This window comes from Labeo rohita, chromosome 19 (genome assembly GCF_022985175.1).
Source record: "Labeo rohita strain BAU-BD-2019 chromosome 19, IGBB_LRoh.1.0, whole genome shotgun sequence".
Taxonomy (NCBI): Eukaryota; Metazoa; Chordata; class Actinopteri; order Cypriniformes; family Cyprinidae; genus Labeo; species Labeo rohita.
Genome location: NC_066887.1, coordinates 4,908,596 through 4,931,759, shown reverse-complemented (window position 1 = coordinate 4,931,759; position 23,164 = coordinate 4,908,596). Strand labels below are relative to the sequence as shown.

The window sequence follows — 23,164 nt, the reverse complement described above, 5'->3', positions numbered from 1 at the left end:
CGATAGGCCTACGCGATTTATCTTTTTTCTCTCAAAAATGCAATTTCATTTTATTTTAACCATCCAGAAAACGTTTTACAATATTTTGATTACTGAATTACTGAAAAAAAGACCTTTTAAACCGTTTAACTGATTGTATTAATCGGTCAAAATTCTTCTGTCGGTTAACAGTTAACCGGTTAAAATGAGCATCCCTAATCAACACTCAACAATGTTCCGGCCAGAGCAATGTGTTTTTGTTGTTGCTCACTCTTTATTTATTTTATTGTATTATTTTTGTTTCTTTATCCTGGCTGAAGCAGTTTGTTTGTTGTTTCAATTTATATGAATATTCAGCCTGTTCTAGTTGAAATGGAAATATATTATTGTTAATAAGATGAGTCTGAGAATTTTATTTATTTGATAGTTTATTTCACATTTCCTGTTTGTAAAGGCTAAATACAAATAAAATATGAACCTTATTTTTTTTGTACTGTTTTTATTTTCAAAAAAAATTATATAATTTTAATAGGAGGAGCCTGGAGGTATTATAGACTGTGCAAATTCAGTTTGCAGACATTTGTAGGTACAGACATCCATTGTGTGTGTTTTTCCTGAGGTTTTTTAATATTGTCCGTATCGATATCGGAATTATATCGTATCGACCGAAATTAAGAAATATATCGTGATATGAATTTTTGCCATATCGTCCAGCCCTATTTTAATTGTCACTCCTCTCTGTCCGGAGCACACATAATATACAGAATAACGTGCTTTGGATATATCTGTGTTAAATCGTTCAGAATTTTGGCAGGTAAAAAATAAGCTTGGCCGGCTGATTTTTTAATCCACCGGCCAACTTGGCCGGTGTGTCAAAAACTTAATTTCGGTCCCTGCCTGTTTGTATGCACTGTGCAGTCTTTACAATGTTAAAGTGTCTAAATATTCTATAATATATTATATTAATATAATATATAATATTATATAAACATTCTTCTAAATTGCCTCGTTTTTTTTTTAACTGTGCAGAGCTGTAGCTGAATATTTAGGCCTACTACGCTACTGTATTTTAATGTTGGTCATTATGGTGGTACTTGGAGAGACAGATATTTTCTGTGGTGGTGCTTGGTATTAGACTTTAGACCATCTACAAATGTTAAATCTTAAAATAAAGTGTTAAGGTTACCACTGCATCTTTATGAAAAAAAAAGCAGTGACTGATTTATAGTCTGATATTCAGTGTCCTGTCATTATAAAGGAACCTCATTATTGTTTATTTAATTCTAACAAACAAGTTCATGTTAAAAAAAATTAACCAAAATTAGAAATAATTTCCTTATAACTTCCGCACAGGAGAGTTTGGTGTTGTTTCCAAACAAAAGGAAATATATCGGTATTGGCATCAGCTATTCAGGGTTCCCACACCTTGGTTTACTTCAAATTCAAGGACCTTTTATAGACTTTCCAGGTCCAATAGCCTCAAATTCAAGGACTTAATATGGGAAAACATTTAAAGTGAGAGCAAGGTTACACTGTGTTACCTTGTAAGATATATTGTTACAGTTTTCATGTGTCAAACACAACAAAGCAAAAAATCTTTATTTTCTGACATTCTATTTGTCGTATTTCTCTTTTGGAAAAAACGGTACATCCTGTACTGTATTCAAAAATGATCTGATATTAACTTTTGCATGGAATTTATTGAAAAGAGCTTAGGCTCGTGTAACGTTAAGTTAACGTAATGCATAAATGCACGTAACTAACGTAAATCAAGCAAGCTAGTATGCATAGGCCACGAAGTGTTGGTGAAATAACACATTAGCGGGCCAAAGGGAATAACATGGAATTTCTTCCATAAAACTTCATGCACAAAATAAATTCAAGCAATTCAAGGACCTGTTTCTATGTACATTTAATTTCAAAAACTTTCCAGGGCACTGAAATTTTTTTTAAGATTCACAAACTTTCAAGGATTTCAAGGACCCATGGGAACCCTGGCTATTTCCCGAAATGAGTTGAAAAATATCGGCATATCAGATATCGGCAGAAATCCAATATTGTGCATCCCTAATAATGTGTTCTCTCACATTAAAAAAAAAGAAAAAAAAAAAAAAAAAAAAAAAAAAAAAAATCAACCAACATATCTGTTTAGAGCGGTTTTGTACAGTTGTAAACGTTGTTTGACCTGTGCATATTTCTCTTCTGATTCAGACAAGACTACTTATTCACTGGCAAAAGCAATATTATGGATAGAGGACTCATATTTTATTGGGAAGCAAACATTTGAATTTAAAACATCTTAAAGATGGATTAGTTTCTTATAAACATGCAGCTTTTGGCTTCTCAAGACATTGATTGATGGACTGGAGTGGTGTGGATTACTTGTAGATTATTGTGATGTTTTTATCAGCTGTTATTCTGACGGCACCCATTCACTACAGAGGATCCATTGGTGAGCAAGTGACGTAATGCATTTCGCCAAATTTGATGAAGAAACAAACTCATCTACATCTTGGATCGTGAGGATGAATAAATAAGTAACACGTTTTCATTTCTGGGTGAACTATTTCTTTAAGATGCAGGCACAGTAAAATTTCAGCAAAACATTTAACTGAAAAAATGGTTTACTGTCTACTGTCAAAAGCACAGCGACATATGAGCTCACAGAAGTCACAAAATCAGCATGTGGAAATCTAAATAATTTGTGTGGATTTCCTATTGAAGAAACTGGATTTGTTCTTTGAGACACTCTTTTCACTTTAGCTTAGGATTCTGTTTTAGAAGCTAGCATGCTATACAAACCATAGGACAACAGGGCAGCTCACTAGAGCTAATTTCCATTGTTCCAAGCATTATCGTTAATTAGAGTCGCTGGGAAAATAAACATTACCTTTTCTGGCCATCTGGGCCTCTCTTGAGCCCGGTGGGGCGTTGATGTCGCCGGTGCCCTGGAAGTAGATATATTTCTTCACTGTGATGAGGTTAGGGGCAAACTTCCACACGTCCTCTCTATCGTCTATGATGCACACCATGGAGTCTCCACAGGGGAACAAATTTCTACAAAAAAAGCAGTTTTCATGACATTTTTAGACGCTCATATTTAGCAGCTGGTGCTCGGTTATGACTAAATGAACAGCGCCCAGACACTGCCAGCCTGCCAAGACCAAAATGTCAATGAGCATTTTATAACATTAACACTGGTACAATACCAAAAATAGTACGGCCAAAAACGATTAAGACAATTAAATGGTCTGAAGGTGATTTTTAGCGGATGTATGAACTCAACTCTCCTCAAGTTCACACAGATGTCCTAAGAGAGGAACCACAGGTGCAGAAAAATCACATTAACTAATGTTAATTAAAGTCTCACAACCAGAAAATGTCACTCAAAATGAAACGGAAAAGCGTTTGTGCTGTCTGCTTTTCAAATTAATGGCTTGAAAGTTTATTCCAAACGCATCTGAGGTCTCTGGATATATAGTAATGAGTATAGATTTATCTGCGAATGTCTGGCGCATCTAAACAGCCCCCAAGAACATCTTTCCAACAGCTTGAGTTTTGAAATGGCAAACAAAGTAATTCACGCTAATAGAGGCATTGGGCTGCAGAGGCTTGGCTTCTGTAGGTTTATCGACCTAGAGAAAGTAATCTGTGCACCGCTGAAGTCCGATCGTGACTGTCTTTGTATGATAGCGGCTGCTCTGAGAGACTGTTTCTTCCTTCAAGGTCGGTATCAGAGCTACATATGAAACCCACACATATTAACAGTCTGACACGAGGAAAGTGAAGTGAATTGGATTTCCTCCAGCGTAGTTATTGCATAAAACAAGAAAAAGCAAATATCTGCGGCTGGAAGCCTTTATTTGTTTTTATGCTACAAATGCAGAATAATTAATGCTTAAATACTATGAATTAGTACTCGTTTAAATTTAACAAGATACAGGTGAAAAAGGTCAGACTTATTAATTTGGGTTGAAAAAGCCAATTTACTGTTATCCTATTGAAACTACTCATCTGAGACCAAATTTTAAAGTGTATCTCCTCCTAGACTTTTAAGCTACAACCACCAAACTCGGCCCAGACTTTCAGACTGGTGTGACTCGGGTTGCTATATTTTTTCTAACTAATCCGGTTTACAGTTTTCGTAAACCAGACTATCAAAACCATTAAAAATCCTCTAGACTTTCACTGAGGGGGTGAAAAATTTTATACAAAGAGACCTATGGTGTATTTAAGCTGTTTATTGCTATAGCAAAGCTTAACAACTCACTACTGAAAAAATACAGCTAAAACCAGCCTAAGCTGAATGGCTGCTTTGACTGGTCTCCCAGGCTGGTTTTAAAATGGTTTAAAGAGGTTTCAGCCACTTTTTAACTGATCAGGCTGGTCTTAGCTGGGAGATCTGCTAAAAGAGCAACCGAGCTATTTTCAGCTTAAACCAGACTAGACAACCAGCGTAAACTGGTTTTTTTTTGTTGTTTTTTTTACTGAACCAACTGGTTTTAGTTGGTTTATACATGCTAATAATGCTAGCAACATGCTAATCATGCTAGAAACATACTAGCAACATGCTAGTAACTTGCTAATCATGATAGAAATATGCTAGTAACTGGCTAATCATGTTAGCATCATGCTAATAACGTCCTAATATTGCTAGAAACATGTTAGTAACATGCTAGTAGCTTGCTAATAAGGCTAGAAACAGGCTAGTAACACTAATCATGCTAACAACATGTTAATAACTTGCTAATCATGGTAACATGCTAGTAACTTGATAATCATGCTAACAACATGTTAATAACTTGCTAATCATGGTAACAATATGCTAGTTACTTGCTTATGCTAGAAACATACTAACAATATGTTAGTATCTTGTTAATCATGTTACCAACATGTCAGTAACTTGCTAATCATGCTAGAAACATGCTAGTAATTTGCTAATCATGCTAAAACATGCTAGTAATTTGCTAATCATGTTAACAACATGATAATAACTTGCTAATCATGCTAACAACATGCTAATATCTTGCTAATCATGATAGAAATATGCTAATAACTTCCTAATCATGTTCGCAACATGCTAGTAACTGGCTAATCATGTTAGCATCATGCTAATAACTTGCTAATATTACTAGAAACATGTTAGTAACATGCTAGTAGCTTGCTAATAAGGCTAGAAACAGGCTAGTAACACGCTAATCATGCAAACAACATGCTAGTAACTTGCTAATCATGCTAACATGTTAATAACTTGCTAATCATGCTAACAACATGCTAGTAACTTGCTTATCGTGTTAGAAACATACTACCAACATGATAGTAACTTGCTGATCATGCTAGAAACATGCTAGTAACCTGCTAATCATGCTAGCAACATGTTAGTAACCTGCTAACCATGCTAACAACATGTTAATAACTTGCTAATCATGCTAACAACATGCTAGTAACTTGCTTATCGTGTTAGAAACATACTACCAACATGCTAGTAACTTGCTGATCATGCTAGAAACATGCTAGTAACCTGCTAATCATGCTAGCAACATGTTAGTAACCTGCTAACCATGCTAACAACATGTTAGTAACCTGCTAATCATGCTAGCAACATGTTAGTAACCTGCTAACCATGCTAACAACATGTTAGTAACCTGCTAATCATGCTAGAAACATGCTAGTAACTTGCTAATTATGTTAACAACATGCTAGTAACTTGCTAATCATGCTAACAACATGCTAATGTATGGTAAAAGTACCATGGCAACTGCACAGAAACACCACAGCAACAACCCAGAGTACCCTAGCAATTGCATAGCAACAGCCTAACAACCACCCAAAATACCCTTCCGATAAATTGCATTGTCTTTAAAACTTTAAACTTCAAACTGAAAGTTTGATAAAACTGAAAGTTTCAAAGTTCAAACTTTTAAAACTACTTCAAACTTTCTTGCTAAGCTTTTTCCAAGCCAACTTAAAGTTTGTCTACGAACTTTACTATCTAGTATTAAATTACCAGCTCAAAGTGCCTTTTTCCAAGACATTTAATGATTAAAATGTTTACTGAGTGTTTCACCTTAAAGGAAAAAACATGAAAAAGGTACAAGAGAGAGAAACGCTTGAAATGGGGTGAATTTTCAGAAAGAACTGAATATAAAACACCCCAAAATGTTTTACATGTGTAAAGTATGTGTAATTCTTCTGAGTTATGAACTGAGACAAGATCATGCTGCATCAACGAATACACTGAAGTCTTAAATGTATTCCATGTTCACCGTATTCTTGATCTGTCATGCAGAGCCAAATGAATATAGATGTGGGTAAAGAGCAGGAGGCTGCAAGACCTTATATCCACGCTTGAAAGCACGTTTAGTCTTAAGTTGAATCAGAGCCGTTCTCTGAAGCCCTTAAGAAATACACGTCTCTTCTGTGCACGTGCACTCGTGCAGAGAACCTTTGTTCACGCTGCTGGAGTCAAGAAAAAAAGAAACTGGATTCTAACACAAGGTTGAATCAGCTTTATATTTAACAAGAAAACCTTTGGATGCTAGACTTTTATCATTTAACCTTGAATACATACAAAAACAAGGATAAAAAATAGATTACAAAAATTTGTTTTTATTTGATCAAACACACAGTAAAAAAAAATTGCAAAATATTATTACAATATAACATAACTACGTTCTATTCGAATACACTGTAAAATATAATTTATTTCTGTGATGCGCAGCTGAATTTTCACCATCATTATTCTAGTCTTCAGTGTCACATGATCCGTCAGAAATCATTCTAATATGTTGAGCTCTTGCTTAGCTTTTAATAACAGTTCTTATTAATGTTGAAAACAGCGCTTAATACTTTCTGTGGATTCTTAAGTACTTATCTGAATTTAGAACTGATCTGACCTTAATTAATGTAAAGCATTGTTGAACGCTAGTGTAAATGAGTTGAATGTGATGCTTTATGTTGAAAGCAATGCACTGTTAAAATAACTGTATCAAGAAAGACATTGGAAACTAACCTAAAGTACTAACCTAAAAGACACAGGGCTTTTTAGGAGCACACTCAAAATTTAGGAGCACCTTCTAATCAATATTTTAAAAATCTGATAAAAAATTTGCCTTCCCATTACAAGGTGATATTTGACTCCTTAAAGTGATTTACAAGGTAATTTTGTTTTTACCTTTGTAATGGCATTTTTCTAACTTTATTAAAAGTATCTCATCTTTTATGTCAAATTTAATTTAAAAATGTAACGTTTTTTAAGCTTTTCAAACATTTCTAATTGAGATAGCAGAATAAGAACAAGTTTCCAATAAAATGAAATCAGTATTAACAAAATTTATTTGTACTACAGAGGTGGCACAGAAGAACACAAAAGTGGCTTGTAGGTGTATTTTCATGTTTAATGAAGCTCAGAGATGGCATAAGTGCAATCAAACTTAATTCATGTTGAGATTGATGTTTTAAATATAAAAATTTGAATATATAAATATTAAATGATTTAACTGAAAATAAACTTTAAAAAATGAATCTAAATCTGCCAGTAGGTGGCGGCAAGTCACTGATTTAATTACTGAATCACTGATTCATTTGATTTGTTCAAAATGCTTATTTAAGCAAGTGACCGCTTTATAAATGGGAAATTAAATCATTGACTCACTAGATCCGTTCAAAAACGCACGTTCATTCATAAAGGAAACACAGCTGTGTTTGAATGGAGATGTGCAGCGGCTCAGTTGTGACTTGTTTCAAACTATTTTTGACAACGAAATAGCGCAAATCAGACAATAGTGTTATAGTCAGACAATGCAAGTCACTTAATATTAACTTCTTGTTCATTTAACTGTTGTATTAAATCAGTATCTTATTTATAAACTCCCTTAAAAATCATTAAAAGCTGTCACTCAACTTAGTTCATCACAATGAAAATGATGAAGCCTCACCTGAGGTTTCCTGTTTTAGAGAAGGGGTCAATGCATTCATCTCTAGACATGATCCGATGAGAGAAGAGTTTCTTTTCGGGGTCTAAAAAACCTTTGTAAAAGAATGGAGAGAAAGAGAGAGGAAACAGTCATTTCTTTTAAAGCTGAAGTCTAAATTACAGCTGGAAGCAGAGCTATAAACGCTGCAGTTTCGCTTGGACTGCACTGAGGCTATTTACAGCTGTAATAAAAGGAAAACAGGAAAAATAAAACGAACCAAAGCTTTCATGCTTTCAAAGATGCAGCTCTGCCAAGCTTTCAATCTCCTGCCTGCACTACAATAAATCACTTTAATTCAGAAAAGTTGGACTACTTTCTTTATTGTGTCTTATCTACTGCCGATTGTGTCCATATGAATCACCGCAACCCACTCGGGTTTTCGGGAAGTACTGATGCTGTGCTGCCAAACACTTGTTAAAATACGAACGGACGTTCACTTAATGCAAGAACCCCTCAGATCTCGATCAAATGATGCTACACACCTGAAAAAGATAAACCCGGGGATCTACTGTGCTAAGAAGACTTCCTGCAAAATCCTATCTGAAATAAACTGGAGTGCTCTACGCATACCAATTTCACATCCCAATAAACACCCTGACCTATATAAAAGCATTAAAGGATTAGTTCACTTCCAGAATACAAATTTCCTGATCATTTACTCACCTCCATGTCATCCAAGATGTTGATGACTTTCTTTCTTCAGTCGAAAAAAGAATTGAGGCTTTTAAAGAAAACATTCCAGGATTTTTCTCCATATTGTGGACTTCAATGGGGATCATTGGGTTGAAGGTCAAAATTGCAGTTTCAATGCAGCTTCAAAGGGCTCTACATGATCCCAGCCAAGGAATAAAGGGTCTTATCTAGTAAAATGATCTGTCATTTTCTAAAAAAAAATAAAAAATAAAAAAAAATACAAATTTATATACCTTTTAACTTGTCTTGCACTAGCTTGACCATTTTGGGTGAGTTTGCTCTGATGGGAGCTTCAAGATTTCGACGTGTTTTTGCAACGTTGAGTAATGTATCACAGACATATCTCACGAATCTTTTCATAAAGTGTAGCGAGAGTGTAAATAAGAGATTGATTGTGCAGTGTAGAGAGCTTCACTGATTATAATGGAACTTTGAGATTTCAATGAACTAAGATGAGTGACAGCTTTTAATAATTTTTAAGGGAGTTTGTAAATGAGATATTGATTTAATACAACAGGTAAATAAACAAGAACTTTATATTAAGTGACTTACATTGTCTGACTATAACACTATTGCCTGATTTTACTCTATTTCATCATCAAAAATATCTGAAACAAGTCGCAACTGAGCCGCTGCACATCTCCATTTAAACACAGCGGTGTTTCGTTTATGAATGAACCTGCATTTTTGAACGAATCTAGTGAGTCAATGATTCAATTTCCCATTCATAAAGTCACTTGCTTTATTCCTGAATGAATCAAAAGTTCGAACGAATCAAATGAATGAATGATTCAGTAATTAAATCAGTGACTTGCTGCCACCTACTGGCAGATTTAGTTTCATTTTTAGTATCTTTTCAGTTATTTAAATCATTTAGTATTTCTGTATGCAAAATTTTATATTTAAAACATCAATGTCAACATGAATTTACAAACTACTTTTGTGTACAAATTAATTTAGTTAAAACTGATTTCATTTGATTGTTAACCTATTCTACTTGTTCTTATTCTGTTGTTTTGATTAGAAACTTAAAAAAAAAAAGCTTAAAAAAAATAAAAGATGACATTTTTAATAAAGTTAGAAAAAATGCCATTACACAGGTAAAAACAAAATTCCCTGTAAATCACTTTAGCATTCAAATATCACCTCATAATGGAGAGGCTAATTTTTCAGTTTTTTTTTATTATTGATTAGAAGGTGCTCCTAAAATTTTGACTGTGCTCTTAAATTTAAGTTAAGAGCACAGATGCTCCTAAAAAGAAAAGTAAGCGTAGTGCCCTGCTCGACTTCACACATTACTGTAATCATGTTGGAAAGGTCAAGTGCGGTTAGTTCTTCGTCTGTGTATTTCGATTCAAAAAGGTGAGTAGGCCGAAAAACTCCATCTCATTTTCTCCTCAAACTTCAAAATCGCCAGACATCGTTGTTTTACCTTTTCTTGTAAAGGATGTTTGACTCACGTGAATTTTCCAACATTACTATGTAATGTGCATTGCAGAGGTAGTGCAAGACAAGCATTTGTGGTTAAAAAGTACATGAATTATTATTGTTTTAAGAAAATGAGCTAGGATCGTGTAGAGCCCTTTGAAGCTGCACTGAAACTGCATTTTGGACCTTCAACCTATCAATCCCCATAGAAGTCCACTATATGGAGAAAAATCCTGGAATGTTTTCCTCAAAAACCTTAATTTCTTTTCGACTGAAGAAAGAAAGACATGAACATCTTGGATGACATGGAGGTGAGTAAATTATCAGGAAATTTTAATTCTGGAAGTGAACTAATCCTTTAAATGCAGCACCCATAAAGATTACCATTACAAATCATAGGTTATATTAGAGATGCTTATAATAAACAACCACTAAACCGATTTCAGTTTATTAGTCATTTAGCAGAGGCTTTTGTTAATGCAAATAATGGGACAGTTCTTACAGATGACACTTTTGAAACATTCATTGTTAATAAGCTGCATTAAAAATCTAAAAACAGCAATGTATTCATCTTCAAACTGAAAACACTGAGCAAATGCTCAAACATATGAACAAATGCTGCCACCTGGTGTTACTGTGAAAGGCCAATACAACCTATGAGTTATGGGATTGTTTGGTGTTTTAGCATCCACCAGGTGAGAATTAAAAATTCTGTTTGCTTAGAAAAGTAATATCACACCTCTCCTCAAAATGCGGCACAGTTTGAGCTATCATTCATGTTTGTAGCACAAATAGAGTTACACAAGGAATGTAATAGTTCAAGTTAGATGTTTGTTTATGGCGAGTCACATGTGTCACATCACAACAATGTACCTGCAATGGTGTGAGCGTATAAACGGCTGCCAAAGGTGAAGACGTGCAGCTCGTAGAGTTTGGCGATCTTTTCTAGAAAGTCTTTGCAGTGAGGCCGCAATCGTGTATGAAGCATCGGCTCCCCCCGTCCCAGCTGGAAATGAAAGATTCCCTGGAAAAAAAACATTGCAAGGCAGTTAGAGAAAATGAATATATGTCTTTACTGTCACTTTTGATTTAATTAATGCTTCTTTTTTTCTATTAAAAAAAATATCATACTGACCCATAATCATGAATGGCAGCATATCTGCTTTACTCTTGTCTATAATGCTGCATTTCTGTAGCAGAGGCTTTTAAAAACATTAATTTCAATAGAAATGCTCTGGAAAAAGCTTTAAAAGCAGCACGCTGGCATAATTTCTGATAGCAGACATAATGCAGTCTTTGAGGGAAGCATTTGAGCCTTTGATAGCTCAGTTAATGGTCTTGTAATTGTTTGGTATAAAGATCTGAGATTGTTTTTTGTCGGAGCTGATCTACTGAGCGAATGCACGCCTGGCAGAATGAAAGCGTTAACGCCTACGAGAAGAATGAAACGAAAACGGATGATAGCGAAGAAAAAGAGTATGATGCAGTCATTTAAATAGAAATCAATCAAAGCTCGGCCGCATTTAGACTCTTCAAAGCAACGGCAACGCTTCCTGTTACACCCACAATCGCTGGAGTTCACAGAAAAACACAAATGAGATCACTAAGTCGTCAAAGAAACCGTACGACTGTCTACATCTTATTTTTGTTAGTGCTAAACTCAAAGAAAATGAAGGTATTGTAGAGAAAACTTTTAAAGCCATGATAGCACAGCACACCATTGACAGATAAAAACGTCATGAGCACAAAATAAAAAAATATCAACGAAGCAAAAGAAAATCTGTTACTTTAATAATGCTCATGAAAAAAAGTACTAAAACCAGCAGTAATTGGTTTCCATAACATATAAAATAATTACTGAGTATTAATGTTCATGAACATTTTTAGTTACTGTTTAGGGTCAGTATTTTAATTTTTAAAGAAACTGATACTTTTCAGAAGTGACAGAAAAAAGATTTATAATCTTGCAAAGAATTTCTATTTCGAATAAATGCTGTTCTTGTGAACTTCTAAAAAAAAATCCTTAAAAATTAAGAATAACACTTTTAGTCATCAAGGACGCATTAAATTGAATAAAAGTGAGATGAAAACATTTTATAATGTCACGAAAGATTTCTATTTCAAACATATCCTGTTCTTTTGAACTTCAAAAAAAAAAGATCAAGGTTACCACAAAAAACACATAATAAGAAATGTTTCTTAAGATTCAAATCATTATATTAGAATGATTTCTGAAGTATCAAGTGACACTGAAGACTGCAGTAATGATACTGAAAATTCAGCTTTGCATCACTGGAATAAATCACATTTTACAAGATATTCATATAAAAAATGGTAATAATATTTCACAATATTACAGTACTTTTGATCAAACAAATGCAGCCTTGCAAAATCTTACTGACTCCAAATGTCTGAATGGTAGTTTAGTGTAATGTTTTTACTGTTACCTTGTTGGACATGCGCTGACAGTGCTGTTCAGTGGTGTGGATCAGCGTTTGGTCCAGATCCACCATCAGCACTAACTTCCTGTTCCTGTGAAGTCTTTGCTGGTCCTCTCGGCCAAGCTGCTCTGCTTGCTGCTCACAGAGACACAGGGACAAAAAACACTGTGTTTGTACAGCGAACACTGATGGTAAAGAGTAAACACAAACCATTTCATGTATAGACACTTAATAAAGGATTAGTTTACTTCCAGAATAAAAATTTCCTGATAATTTACTCACCCCCACGTCATCCAAGATGTTCATGTCTTTTTGTCTTAAGTCAAAAACCAATGAAGGTTTCTGAGGAAAACATTCCACGATTTTTCTCTATGTAGGGGACTTCAATAGCAGCCAACAGTTTGACTGTCCAAATTGCAGTTTAAATGCAGTTTAAATGCTTTAAATGGCTCTACACAATCCCAACTGAGGAAAAGAGGTCTTATCTAGCGTTTTCTAAAAAAAAATATATATATAAAAAAACGTATACACTTTTTAACCACAAATGCTTGCCAGGCACTAGCCCTGTGTACGTCGGTTCAAAAAGGTAGGGTAGAGTGAAAAACTCCATCTCATTTTCTCCTCCAACTTCAAAATCGCCCATAATTATTTTACCTTTTTTTGTAAAGGGCGTTGGACTTTCTTTGCACGTTCACTTTGTAAACACTGGGTCTGTACTTCCACCAGCGTCATGTTTTCCTTAAAAACCTTAATTTCTTTTTGAATGAAGAAAGACATGAACATCTCAGATGGCATGGGGTTAAGTAAATCATCAGAAGTTTTTATTCTTGGAGTGAACTAATCCTTTAAAACCCCTTTGATATGTATTTGAGCTCACAAACCATCAAAAAACAAAAACAATATATGATGGCGATTTTTTGAGGGGTATATAACTGCAGCTTGGAGATCTCCAAATGGGGGCGGGAACTCCAAAACAGGGTGTGGCTTCCTCTCTTTGACAGACAGGCACGTGACGCGCATGCGCAATTTCCCCCCCAATCCACTTCAGCGCAAACTCCACCTCACAGCTAATTCTAAAGACTTTATTGGTTGTGTCAATCGCAGTGTTGATTACCTACACTATGCTACACAAATGCTAAAACCTAAACCTACCCCACACCTTACCCTAACCTTAACCAGTGAATTGACTGCAATTTCGTTGGGATTGGCGCTGAATAGCGTGGCAGATAAACAGTTAATAATATTATGCGATATGAGGTCGTCGGGCCGTTTTGTAACTCCCCAACCGGACCTCACCGTAAAAAAAAATTGGACCTTTTTGGGTACATTCAGCATCACTACCCCCTTCTACCCTGCAAATTTCAAGAAACGGGACGCCCCCGTTGCTTAAAACAAAGCTCGTGGGTGATATCATTAACCACTGGCCACAAGCTTTGGGGCTCTGCTCTCACTGAGCATATTTATTTATATAGTATAGTTTATTTTATTTGAGAACAACTACAAACTGTTTATTTTATAAAGCTTAGTTTTGAAATGTAAGTCAATAAAAATAGGCTAAAGCCAGAGCCAATGGGGAAAGTCTTTGCATGACGAGACCCCGCCCCGTTTTGGAGGTTCTGCCCACTTTTGGAGTTCCCACCCCATTTTGGAGATCTCCGGTCTGCAGTTTTATATACGTGGATTTTTTGGCCGATATGTTTGTACGATTTTCTTTTTTTTTTTTCTCCTGATTTTATGTATTTTTTTAAATAAAATATAATAATTAAAATAAACAAGAGTAGTTACACAGTAGCACCCAGAAAAAAAAAGGCAAAAATCCAAATGGAAAACAAAGAGTTTTAAGATGTAAATGACATGAAATGACCATTATATGGAGTAGATGGCAGCAGAGGATCACTCATTGGCTCAGTTAACATTTTCCACTTCCTAGTTTTCAGGTCTTGCTTTTGAATTTATGTAAGTATAAAGTATAGCACATATATTTAATGGATTATTATTTAATTGTTTTGAAATAGTATGAGATTTAAATTTAAAAAATCTATATTTTTAAACATTGCCCTTAAGTTTTATCTTTAACTGTAGGGCCCTATGATTTCCGCAATGCGGAAAACGCGGACGGAATCGCGGAATCCAGTCATAAAAACGGAATTTACTGAATAATGTGGAATGTCATGGAATTTGTCAAAGTTTGAATGAATTAATCAAAAGTAGGTCATTACAATTAACTCAAACTGCAATATGAACTAGTATGTGTATATAATACACAGCAAAAATACCATTTAAATGTGAATCCTGCATGTTCTGCGTGTCTCTGTTTTAATGAATGGAGCAGACGAGCGGTTTTGTTTACTACACACACTGAAGCGCGCGTGACGTTCGTGGTGATTTCAGCGTCTGTCCTCTAACTAAATGAGGACATAAATACATGAACAATAACTGCTGAGAGTCACTTCATGAGCATTTGACCGTTCCATTTTAGGAAAACTAGCGTTATATCATATACAGACAGAAATATAAAGGTAGACATGGCAACCCGTCAAAATAAAAGTCTGGTTTAACTTGAAAACATTGTGCCAGATATATATTACTACTATTACTGCTACTACTAAAATGAAACAAACATTATTTTTTAGGGTATAATCACACAACATTTCTTCCATGTTTTAATTTTAATAGTAAATTTCCTTTTGTTTGCCAAAAAAAAGTTTTATTAATTTTTAACAATTAAAAGATAAATGAAATTAATGTTGTATGCTTTCATTTAATAGCCAGAACACTTTAAATAGACAACACCGAATTTCTGAGGGTAAAAAAACCTTTCATAAGGCTACTTTAAGAATAGATTTAAATAAATTAAGTATGCATTCAAATAATTAGACATGTTAAAACACAGAATTTGATAATAAAACATATGGTGAGAAAAAATAAAACATTTGATAGGGCCCTAAACATGTCATGTTTGTTAAACCTTTATTAAATTGATGTGAAATTGAATAAGTTTCATGATTTTAATTAATTAGACATGCTCTTTGATTAATAAAACTTAATTTAAGCATTAATAAGGAGTTAAAAAATTAAAAAACTAATTTAAAAAAATTAAAACTGGAAAAAATGGAATCCAGAAAAATTTAAACAGAAAAAAAATGGAATTGGGAAAAAAATAAAATGGAATTTGGGAAAAAACTGTAGAAGCTGCTATATATTCAGCCAACACAGACTTTCTGCTGTAGTTTTGTTACTCTTAATTTACTCTGCATTATTGCACAGCTCTATTTTGACATCTGCTTCTCAGATAGTTTGTTTGGTCCATTGCTACAGTTAATCACTGTCAATCATAGCAATGACTTCCTGTTTTTTAGCAGATTCACTGTCATTCCTGAAACAGTATAAGTCGACATTTGGTCCTCTAAGGCAAACAAAACTTTACTTCAAATTGTGAATGTATTATGTACAGAAACCAAGCAAACAGCGCTCCCCGTATAGTGCATCTGACCGAGCTTACTCAGGTGAAATCTCCTAATATAATCACAAACAATCTCTCATTTACACAGTGTGTATGTTTTTTTTTCTTGTTATAATGGGAAGATCTGCGAGCGTGTTCTCTTTCACCACGCCGAAAGGTAACAATTTTGCATCCCAGTAACACAGTCTGCTGCTCATAAATGCTTAAGAGTGCACTTGCCGTGAGCAATGATGTAGTGGAGGATCTGTCGGACCCACAGATTCAATTTAATGAAGAAAATTAATGTGCATTTTTAACCACAAGTTACTGAATTGCACGCAAGAGGCAGCGTTACGTGTTCCACAACAACGCTTAGCTGCTTGCAGATGTGGCTGCCTATTAAAGACTACAGAATATTAATAGGCCTAATCGCATCGTGTTGTCACGATACCAAAATTTTGACTTCGATACGATACCTGACTAAAAAAAAAAAAAAAAAAAAAAAAAAAAACACAATACTATTACTGAACCGCTACTATGAAAAAAAACATAGAACAACAGGAAAAGTAATTGAATAACAGATTATACAAATGGAACTCATAGTTATTTTACCTATTAAAACAAAGCATTTCATCCCCCTTTAAAAAAAAAAAATATATATATATATATAAAATAATAATAATCACATGCCAGTGCCACTACACAAGATTATGGTGAACAACTACTGAGCATACAGGTATACAGAGATCTTTGCTATATTGGTAAGTCATCTTAAAGGATAAAGCCAAAACTTATTTCATGATATAGTAATTTTATTCCACAACTACAATTATGACATAATCATTTTTTGTTCTTTTATCTTTGTTATTAATCATAGGAACCTAGATGCAAGTAACAAACTAAAAGACAACTACAGTAAAACAAAGACACAAATGAAATAAAGAGGGCCCTATGAAATGTTTTATTTTTTCCTAAATTCCATTAAAATGTATAAATCTAGACTCTATTTTAATGGTTACATTAAAAAAAGATTGATCAAAAAGCATGTCTAATAATTAAAATCATGAAACTTGCACAATTTAACAGCAATTTATTAAAAGTTTAAAATAAATTAAGTTTTTAAGGCCCTATGAAATACGTTTTATTATTTTTCTCAAATTCAGAGTCTCTATTTTCCATTAATTTTCTGGATTCTATTTTAATCGTTTCATTATATTTTAATAATCAAAAGCATGTCTAATGAATTTATAAAGGATAATTAGATTTGATAAAGAATTAATTTATTATAGGCTATTTATTTCTCTTTTTTTTTAGAAATACTGTGTTGTGTATTTACAATTTTCTGATAAATAAACTCAGGTAAATATTTGTAAACATTGTTTTAATAATATTTTTAGTAGTAGTAGTAGTAGTAGTAGTAGTAGTAGTAGTACTATCTTTACATTAAGTAATATATTAAAATATTTCTGACCTTCAAGTTAAACCGAACTTTTATTTTGAAGGTTTTCTGTGAAGGAACATGACGGAGCACCCCTAGTAAAATATGTAAGTTTTAAAATGATCAAAGTATTGCATCCCCTCAGCCCAACGCATATTGGTTCAAGCAGTGGTGCGAGTTTGGTGTGGGACTACCTGTTTATATATAACAGAACATATGAAAAAATGAACCAGAGAATATGACCATGTCAAAGAATGTGGAAATTACGTGACAGAAACTTTTACTTTACAGAAAGTTTGCTTTGGCAAGGTGTTTCAAACGCAACATGAAAGTCATTTTGGCCTAATATTGTTTGAAATGACGTCAAACCAGTTCGTTTTTTAAATGCATAGGGGCCTTAAAAATCTCCATCCTCACAAGTGGCAAACTGCAGGCACTCACCTCTGAGCTGACCATCAGCTCGGGAACACTGTGCACCATGGAAACGGTCGCTGTAGAGATGGGCGCCTGCTGCTTTCCATTCTTGCTCTGTAGTCTGAGAACATAAGAGCATCTTCAGCACCATATAGTTACTTAGACACACTACCAGAAATAACTCTAAAAGCCGAGACAAGTGAAAAACAGGGAAAGAATTTCATAGCTTTTCCGAAATGGCTCCTGACAGACGTCATTTCAATTTTGCATGTAAGAGCGGAAAAACAAATCTGAACTGAAGACTGAAAACACAGAAGTAAGATGGACGAAGACTTACTGAGTTAAGTCTTGGCCACATTCGGCACACAAGCCCTTCATTACAATGGGATGACTGCATTCTTCTACTTTTACCACCACACTCCTGTTAAAAAGAGAAAAATATGTAGAAATAAACATTGCAATAATCAAATGCACTTTAAACACATGCATAATGCTTTGTTAACAAGCTTAAAATCTCAATTATGGGGAACAGTAATCTATAAGCAGCATTATAATGATATTTCACTCAGTGGACTGGGGAAATGTACGCAAAGTATCTCTCAAAACTCCAGTGCAAAGAGAAGTTTAAACTGTTGTTTTTACAAGCAAGCTCATTTTCTGTTGACTAACAAAAAAACGGAGCAATTTCTAATGCATGCAGCACCCTCTACTGTTAAAGACAGCAAAAAAGTAAGCATAAATGACATTAAATGAGCTGACTAGCAGTTTTCTTTCCTCTGTTGACATATTTCCTAATGAAACAGGTTCAGACTTTAAAAAAAAATACTTAATAGGCATAATTTACATCATACCCATAATTTGCTAATTGCTAGATTAGGTTGTAAACAGTGTTGTCATGACATTTCTCTTAATTGTGATGTTGATATTTTGGTTAATAATATTGGTTTTGGCCAACTATTATACATGCATGCAAATGTTTTAAACACCCTCCTATCCACTCACATTTCCATAAGGAATTAGAGATCTTGTTCAAATCCTTAAAACTTATGCATAATAAGCCCTCAAGCAGTGTAATCTTCTGGAGGTGAATTTTTATATAATTAACCACATGTGGTTTGTGGTTTTATAATCAACCACAAGATTCTTTTTTTTTAGCTTTATATTTAATTTATTTTTATTATGTTTAATTTCTTTTATTTTTATATCTGTTTTATTTAATGTTTTGTTTCTTTTTTTTGTTGTTGTTTACTTTATTTTTTTGTAGCCGTTATATTTAGCTGTTCTCAGTGCAGGTTTCATAAAGGTACATTTTAGACTTATTAAAACATTTTTAAGACCAAGTAAAGAAAATGTAAGAAATAAATTGAATGGAAAAACGATATGACAATATGTTCTCTAAATGTAAATGTACTGTATTAGCAATACTTCAAAATCTGAAAATACGAAGAAAAAAAAACTACCTGTACAAAAAGAAACTGTAATGTACTTTCTGATCACATTGCAAAAACATGATGTTCTTCATCAGCGTTTTCTCTTATTTTCATGTGCAAATGTCTAAAATTAAAATACATTTACTTGAGAAGCAATATAACAAATAAGAAGTTTTGTTTTATGAGAAACTGATCAAAATTAAGTTAGTTAATGATTAAAACAAGAACACTGATTTAACAATCTTTAATCATCTTTATTAAAAAGGGAAATGTTTTCATGCCCCATTAACAAATGTTAACAAACATTTATTATTATTATTATTATTATTATTATTATTATTTTAATTATATACTTTTTATTATTTATTGTTTAAATTCTCAGATAATAAGCAGATGTATTTTCATTTAAGGATATGTCAGTATTTCTATTCAAAAACAAAAAAATACTGAGGAAGATTTTTTTTGCATGTAACAGTTAATGCCATAACTTTATGAATTTAACACTTTCTGCTCCAATTTCAGAGGTTTTTAGAAGGTGAATTAAGACTTTTTAGGGCTGGACAATAATTTAATATCAATATATATTGCAATATAATTGTTTTCAATAACAGTGATAAGATTTTTAAACACATTTCTGATATTTCAATGTACATTATCAGTGTTTCCCATTGATTTCTGTGTGGTTTTAATAGAGTTGGCAAATTCATTTTTCAGAAGTTTGTAGGTACATACATCTGTTGTGGGCATTCTTATTTTTCTCAGTTTTTCTAAGCCTTTTCTGTAAATATTGCTAATATCGACATTGAAATTAAATCATATCGACCAAAATTAAAAAATATACCCTGGACCACAAAACCAGTCATAGGTAGCACGGGTATATTTGTAGCAATAGCCAACAATACATTGTATGGGTCAAAATTATCAATTTTTCTTTTATGCCAAAAATCATTAGGATATTAAGGTTACGTTCCATTAAGAAATTTTGTAAATTTCCTACCGTAAATATATCAAAACTTAATTTTTAATTAGTAATATGAATTGCTAAGAACTTTGGACAACTTTAAAGGCGATTTTCTCAATATTTCGAATTTTCTGCACCCTCCAGATTTAAGACGGTTGTATCTCAGCCAAATATTGTCCTGTCCTAACAAACCACACATCAATGTTTCCATTATGCTGATATATAAATCTCAATTTTTAAAAAAAAAATGACTCCTAAGACTAGTTTTGTGGTCCAGGGTCACATTGCGATAACATCACAGGCCTTTAATCCCACAACTTAAAAAATTTCCGTAACAAACCCTCTGGTGGACATGTAAACATTTGGGTATCATTTGGAAAAACAGATATAACTATTTCACACTTTTTTCTTCCACTACTAGACTTGACTGAATTAGACCGACTCCATGCGTTCAACAACACGCCCCCTCTCCGAAGCAAGCCCCGCCCTCGATATTCGCGTCAGCCAATCAGACGGCAGCAAAACGCAAGGCACAAATTGATTGACGTGCAGAGAGCGTTTCTGATTGGCTAAAAAGGGCGGGCCGCTCCCCCAACTCTTGTTTTGCTGTTTACGGAGTTTATGGCTATCAGAGCTTATCTCTCCAGATATATATATGTCAGTGATAACTGTGTGGTAATATGAATAGTTTATAGATGATATTACACCAACCGCGTAGGACACATTTATATGTTATTAAACGTGTTTATACTGGGCGCATGGAAGTTGAGCTGCTGCTGTCACGAGCTCAACGTGAGCGCCAGTGCGCGTGCCACTTAGCTTAGCGCGAGCACGCTCCGCTAATAACCAAAAGGCAGTAAATATAAACGCCAAGCGACATGTCAGCCGTTAATACAGCCACGAGAGAGAGTCTTACCCGGGCGTGATGACCTGTCCGAGTTGACAGCACAGTTCCCGCACAACTCCAGCGCGGTCTGACTTCAGCTTCTTCTCGGGCGCTCTGGACTCGCCTTCCGCGGGGATCGGTGCACAAACCGCGAGGACGGAGTCAACGTTCACCAGAGCTCCGGGTTTCACCTTCCACTCGAGCAGCCGCAGGGGACGCGCTCCTGCGGGGCAGCGGATCTCCGTCACCTGCACCGTGGGGCCCTCTGCTGCCGCACCACCGCCGGAGTCTGCAGGCTCGTCCATCAGAGCTTTAAACTTCAGTCAGAAACACGCGGCGGACCGCACGAAGCGTCTGATGAGAATTAATAAAAGGAGTAAAAAGCTCTAAAATAATCCAGAGGTGTGCAGGGAAAGATAGCGATGAAATGAGCTGTAATGCAGGACAGGCTGAGGCGCAGGTTCACTCTTCCCGCCCGTAAACAGGAAACACAAAGCTGCAGCACGACCGAGAGTCTTTCCACTTCCGGGAGACTTTAATCATATTTAAAATTAAATTATGTTAGAGTAGTTAATAGTAAGAAAACAACATTTATGTACTTAAATGACAGTCATAACATTTTATATAAATATATTTTTATGGTTTTAAAAAATAAATAATACTCAAAATATTTACAGTCGCATCAAACTGGTGGCTCAGAGAAAATCTGACCTGAGCATTTGTAACAAACTGTATTTATCCATCCCCTCCCCCTCTGAGACAGACAAACCCCTGGTTTGTGATGTAATCTGATGAAATATCATGATCACACCATCTGCCTCCCGGTGTCCGGGGATTAGGCCGCGCGTCATCGCCACATGGAAACTTTTTGGCCATTAGGTGTATTTTCACTGTTCATCTTCAGTTTCAAAGGGGAAAACGCCTGTGTTATATCTTTCATCTTTAAGTGTGTGCATTTCACACACTCTTTTAGCCAAAAGAGGCTGTTTTTTTCAGTATTAGCTTTTTGCAATTAATATCACAAGAAAATTATAGACATATGATATGCAACATTACCTTAGAAGAACAAAAATCACTTTGAACGTGTGCGGGGGGGTACAAAATTGAGAAATTAAATAAGAAATAATTCTAATAAATAAATAAAATGCATAAAAATGAATTACATTTTTAAAAAATATAAATACAATATAATTTTTACTTTATTTTAACTACTTTTGCTTGTTTCAGATGAAGGAAGCTTACAGTGCTGTGTACTTTTAATCAGTCCACCTTATTCAACGCGGAAGTCAGCCTATGGGCGAGACTTCCGGTTCATTAGCCGCTGTAGGGAAATAATGAGAAGACTCACTACAAACTAATGTACTCAAGAGTACATTAAAATAATAAGTAAGACACTAATTAGTTCTGTTAAACGATGAATTGAGATTACACGCATCCAAAATAAAAAAGTTATGTTACTATGTTTTTCGTAACATATAGACCATTTCGCTAGATGTAAACATACTGGTCCCGATACACTTCCTGTTCCTTTTTTTTTTTTTTACTTCACACAAAAAATACAACCAACATAACATTTGACTGGATGAAAATGTTACATTAGCACCTTTAAGATGTGTTTGTATATGTGAAATAAAAATGAAAAACAAAAAAAAACAGGAAGCGCTTCTGGACCAGTGTTGTTTACATCTAGCAAAATGGTCTATATTATGTTTTTATAAAATATGTATGTATACATTATATTTATGTATATATAAATACACACACATACAGTGTATGTTTGAAATATATGAAATATTTACATGTGTTTATATTCATATAATTGATATTACATACAAATATGTAAACATAACATATTTTTCTTAAATATATACATGCATCTGTTTGTATTTATATATACATAATAAATATACACAGTACACACACATATATTATGTGAACAAAAACGTTTATTTTGGATTAAATTAATCAGGGTTAATTGTTTGACAGCATTACTAATCTGCAGTATCTAGCAGCAAAACGAGCTGTAAATAATGTGGTAAAACACACTAATTTGTAGTGCTAACAAGCGATTAATTG

The 23,164-nt window shown here is 34.2% G+C and overlaps 1 protein-coding gene across 2 annotated transcripts in view; it reads right to left on the bottom strand.

The window, feature by feature from the left end:
- The window catches only part of ctdp1 (CTD (carboxy-terminal domain, RNA polymerase II, polypeptide A) phosphatase, subunit 1), a 139,270-nt gene extending 117,525 nt beyond the window's left edge, over positions 1 to 21,745 (bottom strand). For both annotated transcript variants that reach the window (XM_051136292.1, XM_051136291.1), the window contains exons 1-7: positions 21,119 to 21,745; positions 18,149 to 18,232; positions 17,839 to 17,932; positions 12,524 to 12,652; positions 10,950 to 11,100; positions 7,917 to 8,007; positions 2,870 to 3,036 (exon numbers count right to left, since the gene is read on the bottom strand). In XM_051136292.1, the coding sequence (XP_050992249.1) occupies positions 2,870 to 3,036; positions 7,917 to 8,007; positions 10,950 to 11,100; positions 12,524 to 12,652; positions 17,839 to 17,932; positions 18,149 to 18,232; positions 21,119 to 21,393 (991 nt within the window). In that variant the 5' untranslated portion in view covers positions 21,394 to 21,745. The remainder of the gene's footprint in view (positions 1 to 2,869; positions 3,037 to 7,916; positions 8,008 to 10,949; positions 11,101 to 12,523; positions 12,653 to 17,838; positions 17,933 to 18,148; positions 18,233 to 21,118) is intronic.
- Between the last annotated feature and the right edge of the window lie 1,419 nt (positions 21,746 to 23,164).